The sequence below is a fragment of the Lampris incognitus genome, unplaced genomic scaffold, assembly GCF_029633865.1.
Source record: "Lampris incognitus isolate fLamInc1 unplaced genomic scaffold, fLamInc1.hap2 H_4, whole genome shotgun sequence".
NCBI lineage: Eukaryota > Metazoa > Chordata > Actinopteri > Lampriformes > Lampridae > Lampris > Lampris incognitus.
This window is the reverse complement of record NW_026611079.1, coordinates 419,315-438,352: the sequence shown is the minus strand read 5'-3', so window position 1 is coordinate 438,352 and position 19,038 is coordinate 419,315. Positions and strand designations below refer to the sequence as shown.

General features: G+C 46.2%; 1 protein-coding gene across 2 annotated transcripts in view; it reads left to right on the top strand.

Moving 5' to 3' along the window:
- The window catches only part of LOC130131988 (E3 ubiquitin-protein ligase RNF167-like), a 44,148-nt gene extending 26,804 nt beyond the window's left edge, over positions 1–17,344 (top strand). For both annotated transcript variants that reach the window (XM_056301710.1, XM_056301709.1), the window contains exons 7-10: positions 11,993–12,098; positions 12,925–13,018; positions 14,825–14,905; positions 15,043–17,344. In XM_056301710.1, the coding sequence (XP_056157685.1) occupies positions 11,993–12,098; positions 12,925–13,018; positions 14,825–14,905; positions 15,043–15,473 (712 nt within the window). In that variant the 3' untranslated portion in view covers positions 15,474–17,344. The remainder of the gene's footprint in view (positions 1–11,992; positions 12,099–12,924; positions 13,019–14,824; positions 14,906–15,042) is intronic.
- The last annotated feature ends 1,694 nt before the right edge of the window (positions 17,345–19,038 follow it).

Here is a 19,038-nt window from a genome sequence, read left to right as displayed (position 1 = left end):
TCTTTTCACACAATTTCCTTTCACTTCAACACTAAGTTACCGGACCCAACACTTCACATATTACTCCATTCAACCATTTCTTCCCTCCGCTGTAATTCTTCACTAACACCTGTTGGCCAGTCGTGAAACACCTGACATGAGGAAGGTTTTGTTCCGTTTTAGTTTGCATTCTCTGAGAGAACTGAGGTTTGATAAGTGACAACCTGGTTAGCACCTGTCTTCTTAGAAATAGCTCAGCTGGGGTCTTTCCTGTCTTAGTATGTGGTGTGTTTCTGTAACCAAACAGAAAACTGGCCACACAGGGCCCAAGTGTCATTTTACCAATAGCTCGATTCTTGGCTAGTGATTTCTTGAGATTTTGCACTAATCTTTCAGCTAGACCATTACTTGCAGGATGGTAAGCAGATGATTTAATGTGGTTCACTCAATTTTTGGTTAAAAATTACCCAAATTATTGTGATACAAACTGAGGTCCATTGTCTGTTACTACTTCTTTTGGTAACCCGTACGCAGCGAAAAAATGTCTCAGTACTTCTTCTATTGCTTTAGCTGAAGTGGTAGTGTGCCTGTGAATGATCTGTGGCCATCTAGCATACACATCCGAATCAGAATCAGAAACACTTATTTCATTTCATGTACGCAAGTACATGAAATGAAATGAAATGCAATATCGTTTCCTCCAGCCCACAGCAGTGCAACACAATGACAAAAACACATATCCAAAAACGCATATATCCAGACCAACACATAGTATATCCAAATTAAACAAAAAAAAATCACAGTCCAATAGAATGAACGCCAGCCAAGATGACTATCGGAACTGCCAGTCTGCATGGGCTAGCAGTTAGCTTGGCCTGCCCTCGCTTCTGCATCCTGTCAGACCCCCCCATAGTGTTACCTCTTCGGGCACAGCTCCAGGCAGGGCCATGGTCTCTGGGCCCACAGGACAGCAGACCAAGCTCTCCCAGCCAATCCAGCGCCAGCTCTCCCAGCCATCAAACGAAGACACAAAGTTAGACACAGACGTGGACAAAGACACTGCATGGACGGTACTGGGTGAGGCTGCTGCAAACGTGAATTCGCGCTGCCATCTTCCCACACCGGAAGCGGAACATCCATCACTACCAAGAACATCTGCTTGTTGTCTTCAGCAAAATCTAGATGTATTCTTTCCCAGGGACTTCCAGCACATTTCCATGTATGTACTGGTGTGGTAACAGGCTGCTGTTGGCAAGTAGTACACTCACTGACCTCACGTTCAATACTTTCATCTAATGTGGGCCACCAAAAGAGACTTCTGGCCAAGGATTTCATCTTAACCATTCCCCAGTGTTGCACATGCAATTCTGATAGTAATCTCTCTCAGTTTCTTAGAAACTACCACGCATAACCCCCACAATAGGCAATCATCATCTATAGTCAACTCAAATTTTCTCTGAAAATAAGGCTTCACTGACTCATTCTGTACATGTTTAGGCCAGCCTGTCATTACCAGCTGCTTTACCACTTTCAAAACAGGATCCTTGTCTGTTTCTCTAGCTATCGCTCTAGCTGTGAGATTAAAGTTAACTCTTAACTTACCCTTCTGTCGCAAATCACAGCTGACACTCTTCTCCACCCACTCCACCCTGCCTGCATTCTCTTCTGCATTCCCCGTTACTTTGAACAGTTGACCCCAAGTATTTAAACTCATTCACCTTCATCATCTCTACTCCTTGCATCCTCGCTATTCCGCTGTCCTCCCTCTCATTCAGGCATATGTATTCCATCTTGTTCCTATTGACTTTCATTCCTCTTCTCTCCGTTTCATACCGCCACCTCTCCAGGCTCTCTGCAGCCACTCCCTACTCTTGCTACAGATCACAATGTCATCTGCGGACATCATAGGCCACAGAGACTCCTGCCTCATCTCTTCTGTCAACCTGTCCATCAACATCCCAAACAAGAAAGGGCTCAGAGCTGATCCTTGATGTAATCCTACCTCCACCTTGAACTTATCTGTCATTCCTACCGCACACCTCGCCACTCTCATACTGCCCTCATACATATCCTGCACCACTCCTACATACTTCTCTGCCACTCCCAACTTCCTCATACAATACCATTGCTCCTGTCTCAGCACCCTGTCATAAGATTTCTCTAAAATCACAAAGACACAATGTAACTCCTTGTGGCCTTCTCTATACTTCTCCATCAACATTCTATACTCTTTCGTAGCATGAAATCATACTGCTGCTCCGAAGTCTCACTGACCTCAATCCATTTTACTCTGTTTAGCCTGGTTCTAGGACTCAAATTTGCACACTTGAGGTGGCTTCACATATTCTTGATGATGGAACATCTCTGTTCCAGAGAATCTCTGGGGAAATGGTCCAATAAAACAGCGGTAGCACACCACATGCACAACTGCTTCCATTGTTTTTATCACCTGCACTATCAGTATCAAACAGGGCTTAAAGTATTCTGGCACCGTGCCAGATTTCCGGCATGCGGCATTTGGCTGCGGGGGAAAAAAAGTCTTATATTTTTAAAAAAAACGTCTTGATATCATCACCATCACTTTCGAGTTTATGAGTTCGTCTGCCAATGATATGAGAGGAGCACAACTCTCCCGCTCTCAAGCTAACATTATTAGCCAATCAGAAGTAGAATGGGGCGGGTCTTGGAAAAATGTGCTTCAACCGAGTCCTAAGCTTCATAGACGCCCGAGTAGAGAGACGTCACGTCGAAGGAGAGTAGGATGGAGAGTAAGTTCATTAATCCTGGGGAAGATGCCCTCCTAGGTGATAAAGGATTAAAAAAATAAATGGCGCTGGCCGTGGATAGAAGAGATAGGGAAGGACGGTAAGCCTTTTGGTAGCTGGTGTAAGAAGTTAAGAGAAGCAGGTGCTTGCTTCTAAACTTTGTGCTCGAGAAAGCTAGTATATGCAACTAGCGGGAAAAAGTGTTACTGTGGCAGGATGTCATGAGTCAGACCCCGCTCATAGAGCAGCTGTTCGTGCTCTCCTACACACAACGCGGTTACCGGGAGCAACAACCACAGCTGATGTACCGGCATCAATAACTGACCGTGTGTGTGACTTGAAAATACGCGTGTGCACGTTCATCGCAGAGCACGATCTGTCTTTCAAGCTCGCCCAACCCCTGGTGAATTTATTCAAAAAAATGGCTGAAGACAAAATTGCTATTGCCACCTACTGACCTTTCTTGTTATTGCAGTTTCAAAAGGCCCACCATAATCTGCAATCATTCATTTCCATATAATGTTGGTTTTTTTTAACCCTGCGAATGTGTCCACGCCACAGGACGACAACACCCCCCCCCCCACACACACACACACACACACACACACACAAAAAGTTCAGGCTTGGGATTTTTTTTTTTTTGCTTTAACTCCTGCCACCAACATCAGACGTTGCGTTGTTAAAAATGTATTCATACCTATTTTCTTTTGTCTGAACAAAGTTCTTTTGTTTACAGCTTGCTATAAATTGTCATTGTAACCTGTCCAAGGAGTTTTTCAGCAGCTAATGTGTAATCGTGCTTTGTCTGTTGGACACTGATTATCAAATAATGTTTGTTTTGTTTTTTTCTGTAAAAGTCTTGTCACATAATCGACACATGTCATTTATTTCGGATTCAGTTTTTTTGGTGTTTTTTTTTTCATTTGAGGTAACTGATCCATATGCCAGATCTCACCTCTTACCGTGTGAAAAATTATCCATTATAACAAATCCCCTTGGCACTGTTTCATAAGGGCACTGGTGAGTGTAGCACAGTTCAGGCCCACCCTCGATGATTCTGATGGATTTAAGAAATACAAACAACCTGTTATGTTTTTTTCCAACTATTTCTGAATCATAATGGTTTCTGCCAGACCACTCTCCTGTGCTAGCATAGTGCTAAAACATAGTAATGTGGAGATAGGTCGGGCTATGTGAGACTACACTTGAACCAGTGCACGTGACTTTATCTATTATACGCGTTTTCCCCCCATGCTCCCTTATATTCACAATCCACATCTTGGTTGTCTCAAGCCCTAAAAGTAATTTAATCTGTCTTCTCTACTTAATCTACATTGGTTTAAAGCAATATTGTGTAATTTTTCAGTGAATTTATTAAGATCTGTAATGTTTACACAACAAACTGAGACCTTTGGTCCATCCATACACCACTTAATTCCACTGCTATCGCCTCAGATGGTCTGGTGCGACACAGATGGGCAGTATTGTCCCCCAGCGAACGAGGCGTGATCTTTCCTTCACAAATAGTAAATGACACTCGCATGAAGCTTTATTAAAAAAAAAGTTCTTGGTTGGTAATGATTTTTCTGCTATTTCCATTACTTGTCCAGTAAATGTAAATGTACTGATTACTTGCCCTCGTTTTGCTGTGATGTTTACAACTTTCTTTTTTGTTTTGTAGACTTATTACAGAGTGAATTATTAGCTTGTTCATGGTAGAGGTTGCACCAAATTTGTGGTCCATTGCTAAACAGCAAAAAATTAAAATGCCATGTTTGTTTTTATCATGCCTCGAAGTGAACATAATTTCCTCTGCATGAAGAAATGGATCACTTTTCATTCATTGTTATCAAGACAATACTGCCCATGTGTGTTGCACCAGACAGACCATTTGAAGTGAGAGTAGTGGAATGAGGGACAGTTCACACAGATGCATCGCTTGGGAGAAACACTTTGAGCCAGAGTGCGAATTATACAGTGGCAATCGGGGGGGGGGGGGTCAACTTTTTCTCCAGGCCGTAAAGGGAACCCAGTACAGTGCAGGTGCTTGCTTCAGTGAACTTAAAGTCTTACAGTCCTTGCAGTATCTTGCTTGTTTAATGTAATGTCTGCAGTCTGTAGATGATGATACATCAAATTCATTACACCAGCTCATGGGCCACGTACCACACAACTGCTTTTGTAGTCAGGGATCACCAACAAAGTATTCTATAGCAAAACTGTCAGCAAATCAGGACCACACGAACACAAAATCAGCAGACCATCATTTCAGCTCAAACACAAACCCACACAATGCTGTACCAGAACCAAAGACACTATGAACATGCCAAAGAGGTAGGCAGATGTGTTACTACCATATGCATCTAGGCTTGTGCCTGACGAACATTAAAGGCATAGATAGACCACCCAGTAATCTAAAATTTTCAGCTGTTCTTTTACTGTGAAAATAATAGATAATAGAAAAAAAATTCCATATCATCTCATTCAACATCATCATCATCATTCTTTACTGTCAGTAGCCAACTCTTTATTAAAAGTCCTAGCATATTAGATGTACAGTGTGATTGCTGAGTGTTCCATCAGTTTCTGAAAGTACTATTTGCCTTAATATCTGGTATGGTGGCATACATCTTTAAGTGCAGTCTCCTTTGTAACTCACCATTTTGCTACTAGGTCTTGCCTGTTCAATGTCCTCCTGACCTCCTCCTGCCTGCTGACTGTCATTTTAACCACCCTCTGCTGCCTTAATACAACAGCACATACGTATAAAACTCACCGCCCATACTGTCCTTCTCAGTATTAAGCCTGCATGACAACCACAGAAAATACAGCCTGCATTATTATCTACTATCTATTAAGTCCTAATTTTTAAAAGTTTCAACTTACTCTTTTTAGCATCTTTATGCATGCTCCATAATCTAGGTAAGGAAATCACAGAAAGGTGAATCAGTTCATCTGGACACAACGTTTAGTGGGAGAAATGTTTCATCACTCATCCAAATGACTTTGTCAGTCTCAACTGACTGCAGGTGCCCCCACTCTTATAAACAATACAGCTGCATAACAACCGAAATCAACGATTGGTTTCATATGCAAATAGGCATGACCCTTAACTAGTGTTTCAGTGGCCGTCTGTACTATTGAGAGGATTGGGGAATAGTTGCAATCACAGCATTGTAAGATGGCAAAAGATGTACTCTTAGCCCGCCCTCAGTTCAGGGATGGATGTTCCCACTTAACATAAATGGCCTCTTTGACTCCCTGTTCAAACCAGCGTTCCTGCCTATCAAGGATGTGCACATCCTCATCCTTGGAAGAGTGGCCACTGGCCTGTAGATGGGTGTAGACTGTGGAGTCCTGACCTGACATGTTAGCTCTCCTGTGTTGTGCCATCCTGTTGGCCAGCGTCTGTTTAGTTTCCCCGATGTACAAGTCACTGCAGTCCTGACACTTCACAGTGTATTGTGGAGGGTGAAAGAAAGGAGACGAGACCACTTCTCCTTTTGACCACACAGCCGTGGGGTCGTTTATTTCCTCCAACCAACTCAAAATGAACAGTTCAATATCTTAAAACCTCAGCCTCATGTCTACCCACAATACCCCTTGCTAACCCCCGCCCACTGCCATAAAGGGACCATCTCTGGCTTGCATGGTGAATATCTACCTGGCAAGTAGGTCACTACACACGCCCCCCCCCCCAGAATTCACCATGACAAAAAGAGAAAAAAAAATCAGCATGACAAGGGATGAATAATGCAGCCAAAACGTCCCTCTTGAAGGGTGTAGGGGCAGAGGGGCGTCCACGCTGAGGGGGCTGGGCCAGTTGAACCGGCCTGTCCAAGTCTAGGTGGGCTGGCTTTGAGGCGGTCCACCAAAACCTGCTCCTGCTTATCACCAACATCCACCACAAAGTTCTTAGCCCCCGCCACCAGGACATGGAAGAGGCCATCGTAGGGGGCCGTAGCGGGGTACGGTGGGCATCATGCCGGATGAAGACGTACCCGGCCGACTGCAGGTCCTTGGGGATGTAAGACTGAGGGAGGCCATGCCGCGGAGTTGGGACTGGAGTGAAAAACCCCAGCGCTGTCCTGGAACATGGCCCATTGGTGGGCAGCAGACCAGGGTGCCACGTCATCTGAGAGAAAATCCCCCGGCACCCGCAGTGGTTGGCTGTAAACCAACTCAGCCAATGAGAACTGGAGGTGTTCCTTAGGGGCAGTCCGCAGGCCAAGCATGACCCATGGGGGCGAGTTGACCCAGCTGCTGTCTGTGAGGCTGGCCCGAAGAGCGGCCTTATAGGATGATGAAACCACTCTCATAAACTGTTGCCCTGCAGGTTGTATGTCGTGGTGCAATGTAGCTTCACCCCTAGGTTTTCAGCAACTGCAGTCCAGAGCTGGGATGTGAACTGCGGGCCCCGGTCAGAAGTGAGGTCAGATGGCTTGCCAAACCGGGCTACCCAGGACCTGATGAACGCCCGGGCCACCTCAGCAGATGTGATGGTTGACAATGGAATTACCTCTGGCCACCTAGTGGTCCTGGCTGCCATGTTAAGGAGATGAGTAAAACCACGGGAGGGGGGGAAGGGGTCATACTAGGTCCACATTGACATGGTCGAAATGCCTCCCAGACACTGCGAACAGCGCCAGAGGTGTCTTGGTGTGGCAGTGAACCTTGGAGCGCTGACATGCCACGCAGGTGCCTGCCCAGTCCTTGACATCCTTCCTGAGGCCATGCCACACAAATTTGGCCCCCACCAACTTCGTTGACGCATTCACAAGTGGGTGTGAAAGGCCAAGGATGGCATCGAAAACTTGTTGCTGCCAGCCTGTGGGCACCATGGGCCGAGGCTGACCTGTGGAGATGTCACAGAGAAGCATGGCCTCGGCATCATCGAACACCACTTCTTTCAACTGCAGCTTGGTGTCAGCAGTCCAGTAGGCCTGCACTTCTGTGTCAGCAGCCTGGTCTACAGCCATGGCTGCGTAGTCGAATCCAAAGTGGACGGCCCCCAGCATCGCCCGGGAGAGGCAGTCGGCAATGAAGTTGTCCTTGCCAGCAACGTGCCGGATGTTAGTGGTGAACTCCGAGATGTAAGAGAGCAGGTGCTGCTGGCGCCCAGACCACAGCTCGGTGGCTTTGGCCATGGCGAATGTCAGCGGTTTGTGGTCCACAAGCCAGAGAACTGGCGGCCTTCCAGCAGGAACCGGAAGTGGCGGATGGCGAGAAACAGACCAAGAAACTGCCGGCCGAAGATGCTGTATATCCTCTCACTGCTGCGCAGCTGGCGACTGAAAAAAGCGAGCGGCTGCCAGGCTCCACCAACCCACTGCTCATACACTGCCCCCATGGTGTAATCTGAGGCATCCGTGGTGGGTGCTACTGGGGCAGTTGATGATGGGTGCGCCAACAAGGCGGCAACAGCCTTAGCGTCCTCAAACGTCTGGTTTCTCTCTTCCGACCAGTCCACTGGGCCGTTGGGGTCCTTAGTCTTCAGAGCCTCATACAGGGGGCGCATGAGATGAGCCACCTGTGGTATGAACCAGTTGTAAAAGTTCACCATGCCCAGGAACTCCTGCAGGGACTTCACTGTGTTCGGGCGTGGGAATCTGGCAACAGCGTCCACCTTGTCAGGGAGGGAGGGGGGGTTGCTCTGTCCTTTGTAACCCAGTGCCCGAGGAAATCAATGGCTGGCAGGCCCAACTGGCACTTTGTCGAGTTGAAGATGAGCCCATGCTGCCTGAGCCACTCGAACAGCTGCCGGAGGTAGGCTAGGTGCTCCGCCACAGATGTACTGGCCACAAATATGTCGTCCAGATAAACAAACAAGAACGACATATCTCGCCCACAGAGTCCATGAGCCGCTGAAAGGTCTGTGCAGCCCCCTTGAGCCCAAACGGCATCCTCAGGAACTTGAACAGGCCGAACGGCGTGATTACTGCTGTCGTTGGCACATCCTGCGGGTGAACCAGCACCTGGTGGTAGCCGCGCATGAGGTCCACCTTGGAGAAGATGACCGCCCCCGCCAAGTGCACGGAGAAGTCCTGGGTGTGCGGGGCGGGGTAGCAGTCTGGCGTCATGACGTTGTTGAGGTGGCAGTAATCACCACATGGGTGCCAGCTGGCGTTAGCCTTCGTGACCATATGCAGGGGGGAGGCCCACGGACTGTTGGAACGGCGCATGATGCCGAGTCACTCCATGTTGGCAAACTCCTCCTTGGTGATGGCGAGCTTGGCCGGGTCGAGGCGCCGTGCACAGGCATAGACTGGGGGGCCAGTGGTGGTGATGTAGTGTTCCACTCCGTACTTGGTAACTGCTGATAAGAAGATGGACGTTGTGAGGTCCGGGAACTCAGTGAGCAGATGCTGAAATTCATCCCCGGTGGCAATCATGTTGGACAAGCCGATGAGACCCGCCTCCCCCAACGTACATGGGAAGGAGCAGAAGGAGACAGCGTCAGTCAAGCAGCGGTTTTTCCCGTCTACCAACAGTCCATGAGCACGCAGGAAATCCGCACCCAGGAGAGGAATGGCCCCCTCGACATTACAAAGTCCCAGCCAAACTGCCGACCTCCAAAAACCACCTCCACATACCTGGTGCCATAGGTGCGTACGGGGGTGCTGTTAGCAGCATCCATGGGGGGGGGGCGAATCTGCCGGCCATCGCATCCACTGGTGTCACAGGCAGGATGCTCCGCTGCGCGCCCGAATCAACTAGCAACCGCCGGCCGGAGATGGTGTCCTGAATAAGAAGCAGCCTGCCTTCCTAGCCAACGCTCAGGGCCGCCACTGAGCGCCAGCCCTGGCTTTTCCTGCCCCGCTGAAAGTGCTTTGGTTCCAAACCTAGCATTGTAGAAGCACAGTCTCTCTCAGTCCTGCTGCCGATGAGAAACTGCTGCCGCAGCGACGCCCACAGCCTCAACCGGTGGTGGTGAAAGAGTGTGGGCAGGCAGCACAGCGGCCGCACACTGCTGTCGGCTGGCAAGAAAAATCCTCTCAGCCTCTGCGGCCAACTCCCGAAAGTTGTTGGTGGTGGACAACTTGGAGCTAGCCAAGGCAGCACGGACGTGCGAGGGGAGCTGACGGAGGAACAGATGGCCGAAAAGGAAGGCGGGGTCACACAAACCCAGCTTAGTCAGCATCTTGTCCATTAGCTCCAATGGCTTGCGATCTCCCAAGCCTTGCAACGAAAACAACCATTCCGCCTACTCCACCTCTGCTAGCTCAAAAGCCTTTAACATGTGACTCTTAATCGTGCCGTACTTATCCATGGGCGGCAGGGCTTGCAGCAGGCCCAATATCCATGACGCTGTAGATGTTCCAAGTGCTGCCACGATGTAGTAGTACTTGGTCTCATCCATGGTGATGTTCCTAATCGCGAACTGGGCTTCGATGTGAGCGAACCATGCTGCCGCAGCTGTTTCCCAGAAGTCGGGCAGTTTGAGCGAGACGGCGTTAGTCACTGCTGCTGCACTGGTAGCTTCGTTTTCCATGGCTCATGTCGGGGTCACCAATGTGGAGGATGAAAGAAAGGAGACGAGACCACTTCTCCTTTTGACCACACAGCCATGGGGTTGTTTATTTCCTCCAACCAAGTCAAAATGAGCAGTTCAATATCTTAAAACCTCAGCCTCATGTCGACCCACAATACCCCTTGCTACCCCCCGCCCACTGTCTTAAAGGGACCGTCTCTGGCTCGCATGGTGAATATCTAACCTGCAAGTAGGTCACTACAGTATACTCTATTGCTCCTTATGTGCTGGGGGACCTGATCCTTGGGGTGGACCAGTTTCTGGCGCAGTGTGTTTTGGAGTTTAAAAGCAACTGAGATGCGGTGTTTGGAAAATATGTTTCTCAACTTTTCCGACACTCCCGCCACATACAGACTCACCACTGGTTTATGCTTAGGCAGCTGTTGTCCTTCTCCTCTCTTCAATTGGCTGATGCACTGTTTGGGCATCTTCCTGACACTGGAGCACAAATTAAGAGTCATCAGGATGCCGTACCACTAAGCTGACAATGTCCCCACTGACACAGCAGCTGGGGAAGGGGAGAAATCCCACATTAAACAGGCCTTGGTTAAGTGTGGTTATGCTAACTGGGCGTTTGTCAAAGCCAGGAAGATGCCCGAACAGTGCACCAGCTGATTGAAGAGAGAAGGACAACAGCTGCCTAAACGTAAACCAGTGGTGATTATCCATTATCCATCCATCCATTATCCAAACCAGTTATCCTGCTCTCAGGGCCGCGGGGATACTGGAGCGTATCCCAGCAGTCATTGGGCGACAGGCGGGGAGACACTCTAGACAGGCTGCCAAGCCATCACATGGCCCCAGTGGTGATTGAGTAGGAAACATTTTTGGGAGCCAGCGGCTTTGCCTACTTCTTTAGTCTGAGTGACATGAGGGCCGCGACAAGTTTCAAACAAGGACTTAAAAAAAAGAATCAAAGATGGAGGAGAAACTGATTTTGCTGCAGCATGAGGAATTGTGTAATTTGCAAATTACACAATTCCTCACATTCAAGCAACAGTCTTGATATTCATGTTATAACAAGTACAAGTGTGGTTTGCAGGACAATTATTTCTTTTGCAGAGAAACTAGTTGTTAGTTGGGTAAATATGTGGAAGTAATGCACTGCAGTTCATCATCAAATGAAGACTGTGTTGTAGCTGTGATGTTTCTCTCAACAGCGGAAGAAGCAGAGGGACAAATTTATAAAAAAGAAACTTGTTTTTTTTGTTTTTGTTTTTTAATTTTGGCTGCTATGCCACCATCTGCATACCTGCCTACCTTTTCTTTGTGAACAGTCATGACTCATCTCTCCCGCTCTTCTTCTCCCCGCTCTTGCAACTTCAGTGCATTTTCAGTGCGCCTTGCATTTCTCTGTGTGAACGACCCCTTTAGTGTTGTAATGAAGTGCCAGATCTGGACTGTGTAAAAAACAATGTGTTGTTTACGCCCTCCAGATCTCTGTGAATGAATAGAATGCTCAAAGTGAGATTGCATAACTTGTTTTTCGTTATTAAACCAATCAGGAATTGTAACTTTTACTGGATTCAACTGCTGAGTGTATTTGAAGAGCAGTCATCACTCATGTTTGTGCAGAGTTCATATCTTGATCAGGGATCCGTCTCATCAACAAATGTGATTCTTGTTGTTGAGAATATGCTGACACCTTTTTGACTTTGAAGCTGAGACATTTTTTAAATTTCTCTGTTCATCTTGTGTTTCTGTGTTTGGTTCACAGGACCTATGTGATTCTTAAACCGGAGTTTGCTTTTCCACTCTCTTACTATCTCATCCCATTCACTGGAGTGATTGCCCTGATCATACTTGTGATGTTTGTCATCTTGGTAAGTGTTTTCACCATGTTACAACCTCATTTGATATGTTTTCTCTTTATTCAGGGTATGATACAACTATGCTAGTAAGTTGCTTTTATGTGCTTGGCCCTTAAGGTTGTACTGTTTACTCTTAATTTACTTTTGAGAGGGAAAGGTGAATTCCTCACTGTTGTTAAGCTGTTATTTTTCATTTCCCAAAAGAATACAAAAAGATGATTTAAAGCAAAGGTGACTAAAAGTAAAATATGATTTTTGGTAGAGACAGTTGGAAAGGTGTATGGCGGCATGGAGGCGCCGTGGTTAGCGCGGTCACCTCACTGCAAGAAGGTCCTGGTTTCGAGCCCCGGGGTAGTCCAACCTTGGGGGTCGTCCCAGGTCGGAGTTTGTGTGGAGTTTGCATGTTCTCCCCGTATCTGCAGGGGTTTCATCCAGGTGCTCCGGTTTCCTCCCACAGTCCAAGGACGTGTAGGTCAGGTGAATTGGCATTACTAAATTGTCCTTAGGTGTCTGTGTTTGTCTGTGTGCGTGTGTGTGTGTGTGTGTGTGTGTGTGTGTGTCGCCCGTGTGATGGCCTGGCGGCCTGTCCAGGGTGTCTCCCCGCCTGCCGCCCAATGACTGCTGGGACAGGCTCCAGCATCCCCGCGACCCTGAGAGCAGGATAAGCGGTTTGGATAATGGATGGACAGTTGGAAAGGAGGATGGTTGCAAACTCTTCTTGGCATGTGACCGTATTATCTGTCGTTGCAGATAACTTTATTCTAGTCTGCCACGTTTTCAATGTTATTGTCATGGTATTAACATTATCTTTTGATTGTTTGGATCTGTTTTGGTTTAGATTGTACGTTGTGTACAGTACCGAAAAAGACTGAGGAAAAATCGTCTCTCCAAGGAACAACTGAAGCGTATTCCAATCCACAGGTTTAGTAAAGGTAACAAAAATGGTGGGGACTAAAGAACCATTCTCACTGAGCGTTGCCATTCGTGAATTAGATTGGTTATTTTACTATGTTTATTAGCTTCTTGCAAAATAAGAGCAGTTGAAAAATTTAAACTTGTAAACAGATTGAAATTTGTCACATCCCTTGATGGAATTAAAGTAGTACCAACTTATGCAATTGCAAAGCCCCTTGCAATAGATTTAAGATGGACATTAGAACATATCTGGGGATAACAAATCAGGCCCCCCCCCCCGCTTTTTTTCTCCCCAGTTGTACTTGACCAATTACCCCACTCTTCCAAGCCATCCTGGTCGCTGCTCCACCTCCACGGCCGATCCGGGGAGGGCTGCAGACTACCACATGCTTCCTCCGATACATGTGGAGTCGCCAGCCGCTTCTTTTCACCTAAAAGTGAGGAATTTCACCAGGGAGACGTAGCGTGTGGGAGGATCACGCTATTTCCCCCCGCCCGAACAGGCGCCCCGACCGACCAGAGGAGGCGCTAGTGCAGCGACCAAGACACATACCCACCATCCGGCTTCCCACCCAATGACACGGCCAATTGTGTCTGTAGGGATGCCCGACCAAGCCGGAGGTAACACGGGGATTCGAACCGGTGATCCCCGTGTTGGTAGGCAATAGATTCAATTGTGTCTGTAGGGATGCCTGGCCAAGCCGGAGGTAACACGGGGATTTAAACCGGTGATCCTCATGATGGTAGGCAACGGAATAGACTGCCATGCCACCTGGGATGCCCATCATCATCGTCATCATCATTATTATTATTATTTAGGGCTATTACCAGATAACTAAGCCCAGATTCGTTTTTCTGGGTTCTTGGATTACTTTGACTAAGGGGAAAGGGGTTACTGGTGTAAACTGTTCTGCAGTTAAATTAAAAAAAATCAAACACACTTCGAGACTGTTATTCTCAGGAATTTTGAAAGACAAAAACTGTATATGTCAAGTTATCTGGTTTTCCCCTCTTTTGTTAGTTTGCTTGACTTTTATCTCATGAATGTTGTGTGCTTAAAATTCATGACTGACTTCCCTATTGTTTATGTTTCATGCTTAAAATTCATGACTAACTTCCCTATTGTTTATGTTTTGTGCTTAAACTTCATGACTGACTTCCCTATTGCCACAAACAAGAAAAAAACAAAAACAAAACAAATCCACTAACCTTTGGTGTCACACTGACGCACAGCTGCCCAGAGAATTGGCCTGTACATTTATTTTAATTGATAAGAAACGTGACAGACAGTACTTGGTAAAACTACCCAATGCCTTTTCAACAACGTATGTTGTGAGTGAATAAGCCAAAACATCCATACCTATTCACTGATGTGTCATTCACATACATCCACCACTGCCACCACAAAACAGACACACCCACAGCTGGAATAATGTGCATGCCACCTACTGTACACATCTACTGTACACCATATATCATGATGTACAGTAGATGTCCAAATAAGGGCTATTCTTACCTAATGTAACTGCTCTCGTATTGGGAATGGTGGTTAACACGAACCAGAAGAACATTATGCTCAGGCTAGTCCCTAAAGCTAGGAATTAGTCGACAGGAAACAGCTGTAACTGTCCTCAGGTCATCAGTTGCTGGCTAGGCAGCTTGACTGCATTACAGATTTGCATTGTTTGCCACACTCCTAATTTTGGAGAGTTGTTACACTCAGTTGGACTCAATGTAAACTAGAATATTGACAGATGTTTTGTAAAAAATTATAATTATCTTTTAAATATGACTGTTAAATTGGTAAATTACTCCTCTTTCAGGCGATGACTATGATGTATGTGCAATCTGTCTGGATGAGTATGAAGAAGGAGACAAGCTGCGAGTCTTACCTTGTTCACATGGTAATTAGACAAGTTGATATTTGTTGCATGATAGCATAATGAAATGTACATATTAAAAGTCATGACACATGTATCTTATTTTGTTGTGATCAAGTTCTGTTCTAAAATTCTTGCAAATCGTTTTCTTTTTCCTTCAGCCTACCACTGCAAGTGTGTAGACCCCTGGCTTACAAAAACAAAGAAGACGTGCCCTGTGTGCAAACAACGTGTCACCCAACACAACCCCGAGCACTCAGAATCAGAGTCTGAAGAGGAGGCCAGAGAACATGGAGAGAATGAAGGGACAGTGGGTGAAGCTGATTCAGAACGCACTCCTCTGCTTCGCCACACCGGCACAGGATCACCCTCCGATAGCTCAGGAGCCTACGCTGCTACTACCACCATCACTACAGTAACCAATGCCCAGTGCCTAGCTTACCCGGCCCACTGCAACTCACCCATCCTTGACTATGAAGGCTACTGTTCCCCCCAGGAGGACACAGACTCAGAAAGTGATGAGACTGGGGAGGACACCAACCCCACTGATGACACTGCTCAGCTTATTGGTAGGGGTGGAGTGGCGGTCTGAGGGAAAATTACCTTGCTGGGTTCACCATAGTAAATCTTTTAGTCTATGGAGTTAAACTACAGTTTTAAGGTCGTGTATACAAGGTTATTCAATTATCTCGGCTCTAGGCATTTTAGTACTCTGGCCACTTTGGTTGATTGTGACAGAAATGTTGACACAACAATGGCAGGAGACCTTGTTTGTATCAAAATGGATATCGGTTACTGACTCAAGCCGAATCAAAAATCTAAATTGCCCCAACACCGCTCACATGCACAAACCTGCTCACCGATTTTGGTTTAATGTATGCAGGGATCAGTGATGGCTGGTGCTAACAATTTTTGGGGAGGCGCAATTTACCATGGTGCAGCACACCTGACAGCTGCTTTAATGTCCACACAGTCACAGAGTTATTAAGGACAATGTAGCCTATAGATTTAAATGTAGCCTATAGATTTGCTACATTGTCCTTAACCACTGCAAGTGTATAGACCCCTGGCTTACAAAAACAAAGAAGACTTGCCTTGTGTGCAAACAACGTGTCACCCAACACAACCCCGAGCACTCAAGAGTCAGAGTCTGAAGAGGAGGCCAGAGAACATGGAGAGGATTAACGGACAGTGGGTGAAGAATATTGACAGAGTTATTGAGGACAATGTAGCCTATAGATTTACTACATTGTCCCTCTTATTAATAACTCTGTGACTGTGTGGCCATTAAAGCAGTTGTCAGGTGTGCCGCACCAAGGTAAATTGCACCCCCTCAAAAAAATGGTTAGCACCAGTCCCCACTAGTAGGAATTCCTATTCTTTCCCCACCTGACCTAATCACTTGTGACACAACATTTACATAACAGTGTGACACAAGTTGACCATTACCAGACATGAAAGATCAGATGACTTAAGCACGTTTGCCTAATAAATCTTTGGGGTAGTGAACAAATCAGAAAGATGTTCACTCAGGTTTCTAAGGAAAACTTCAAAGGTCACGTCCTTGAGTATATCTTTTGAGTCTCTATGTATGTTCAATGACAGATTGGTCTAGTTCCAGACCTGGTGTTTTCATAATTGTCATAATTGGACTGTTTAATATTTGGCAGATCTTTTTATTTTTCTGATTCAGTTTATTAATAGGAACATCCTGGTGATGAGGAAATGTTTCTGTATGATTTTTTTTAATCCTTTAATCTCTTTTTTTTAAACTTGTATTAAAACTGCATTTTGGTTTTTTGAGATGTCAGTATTCTCTAATGTATAATAGTACAGTAAATGATAGTATCATTTAACAAAGACATACATGCTTTTGCTGCTTCTTTTACTTTTGTCTTTCATTGATTGTACTATATGGTCAGTCTCAAAATTTATTTTTCGCTTTATCCAATTTGTCGAGTTGAAGGAATATGAGTATATCAGAGATCAGTTGATATGTTAGGTAATAAAATCACAAGACATAAAGGCTTTGATGTAATAGGAGTAGTCACTTACGATTTTCTGCTCCTTATATTATCATGTGGCTCTAAACACTCCATAGGTATTTTCCTGTTTCATATAGAAGATACTCAATCCCATAAGAAATTATTTTAGAAAAAAATTATATGCCTCACACTTGTGAACATAGCTGTTTGGGAAAAAAACAAAAACAAAACAGTTATTCTTGTTTCTTTGTTGCATAGATGTTTTATAGATTAGGAACTTTTGATCGTGTACAATGTTTTAGTTATGGGCCCTTCTGTTTTTCATATTAAAGAAAATGATACCGTTAGTTCTTAGCGTAACCTTAATGCTTTGTGATACCAATTTGGATAGCATGTGTTTGGGCAAGCTAACTGGCTTTAAAGCAAGGTGTTTTTTATATGTACATGTACCATTGCTCCAAATAAACACACCCTCTACACCCTACTGAGCCTTCTGTAAATGACTTTAACCTCCATCTATACAAAACCTCTTTTACAGAATATTCCCAAAACAATTATACAATATTCTCCTGAAGTACTGCTGTTCACACATCTACAGGCCAGTGGCCACTTTTTCAAGGATGAGGATGTGCGCATCCTTGATAGAGAGGAACGATGGGGAATGAGGCGTCATTTGAATGGGGAGTCAAAGAGGCCATCTATGAGAAGGAGGAAAGACCATCCCCGAACTGGGGGTGGGGGGCACAAGAGGACATGTGTCGCCACCATACAATCAGAATCAGAATACTTTATTCATTCCCGAGGGCAAATTGGGCTCTATTACAGACACTCACGCTCTAGTAACTAAAAACTAACAAGATAAAAAAATAGAAACAAATAGAAACAAGAAAAACAGAAACAAATAGAAATAAAAGATAAAGTAATAGAAATAAGAGCAAAATATATCAACAGACACGGTGCACGTAAAACCCTATATCTACTGCACTACCATAGCACAAAACTAGCAGCACAAACAAAACCCGAGAGGGCCATTACCTGGCCATTAACAGACTGAGTGTCTGACAGTGTGAGACAGAGAAGAGTTGTAAAGTTTGATGGCCACAGGCAGGAATGACCTCCTGTAACACTCTGTGGTGCTTTTCGGTAGAATGAGTCTATTACTAAAAGTACTCCTGTGCCCAACCAGCACGTCATGGACAATGTCTCCCACCCACTGGTGGGAGACACTGTCCATGACGACATAATTTCAACAGCGTCCTCCTCTCAGAAACCACCGCCTCTCAGAAACCGTCGCCAGTCCCCCACAACGTCACCGGCCTTGCGGATCAGTTTACTGTTTGCATCTGCCACCCTCAACCTGCTGCCCCAACACACAACAGCAAACAAGAGAGCACTGGCCACTACAGACTCACACAACATCTTAACAACCGACCGGTGGGATGGGCGGCCCCGGGAAAGAGATCTATGGCGCAATCATAGGGACGGTGAGGGGGGAGGGAAAGTGCACTGTCCTTACTAAATACAGGGGCTAAATCGTGATAAATGGGAGGAACACCAGTGAGATCCGTGGGAGGAGGCACGGGTCTGGGGCCGCTGGACGGGGAGTGGGCGGAGCGAAGGCAGTTGGCATGACACGCAACGCTCCAACCCAAAATCCGCCCAGTAGACCAAGAGATGTAGGGATCGTGCCATTCCAACCACGGTCTTCCTAACACCAGGGGCGCGCAAAACCAAAAAACGCATAGCTTCTGTTATGTATGCACACATCGACAGTGCTGCATTTGATTTGGTGCTGTTCTATTGTGCTGGGATCGATTGGTGATGCCTGCGGGCTCTGGGTTGTTTGATCGGGTCTGCCTTTGATGCTGTGTCAGTCTAAATAAAGAATGCCACGGAGAGGTTGTGTCGAGCGACAGCGCTGTGTCCTGACGTGATTTCTAAATACAATATTGGCGACGAGGATGGCTGATATCTCTCTCCCACCACCTGCCCCCTTCCTGGCATTACCTGGCGAGCCTCCGGTACCATGGACTCGCTGGCTACATAGTTTTGAAAATTACATCATCGCCTCAGGGCTCGACGACGTGAGCCAGGCTAGGAAGACGGCTCTGTTGCTTCACTGCTTGGGAGCAGAGGGTCATCGTGTGCTCGGGACTCTGGGGAACGTCACAA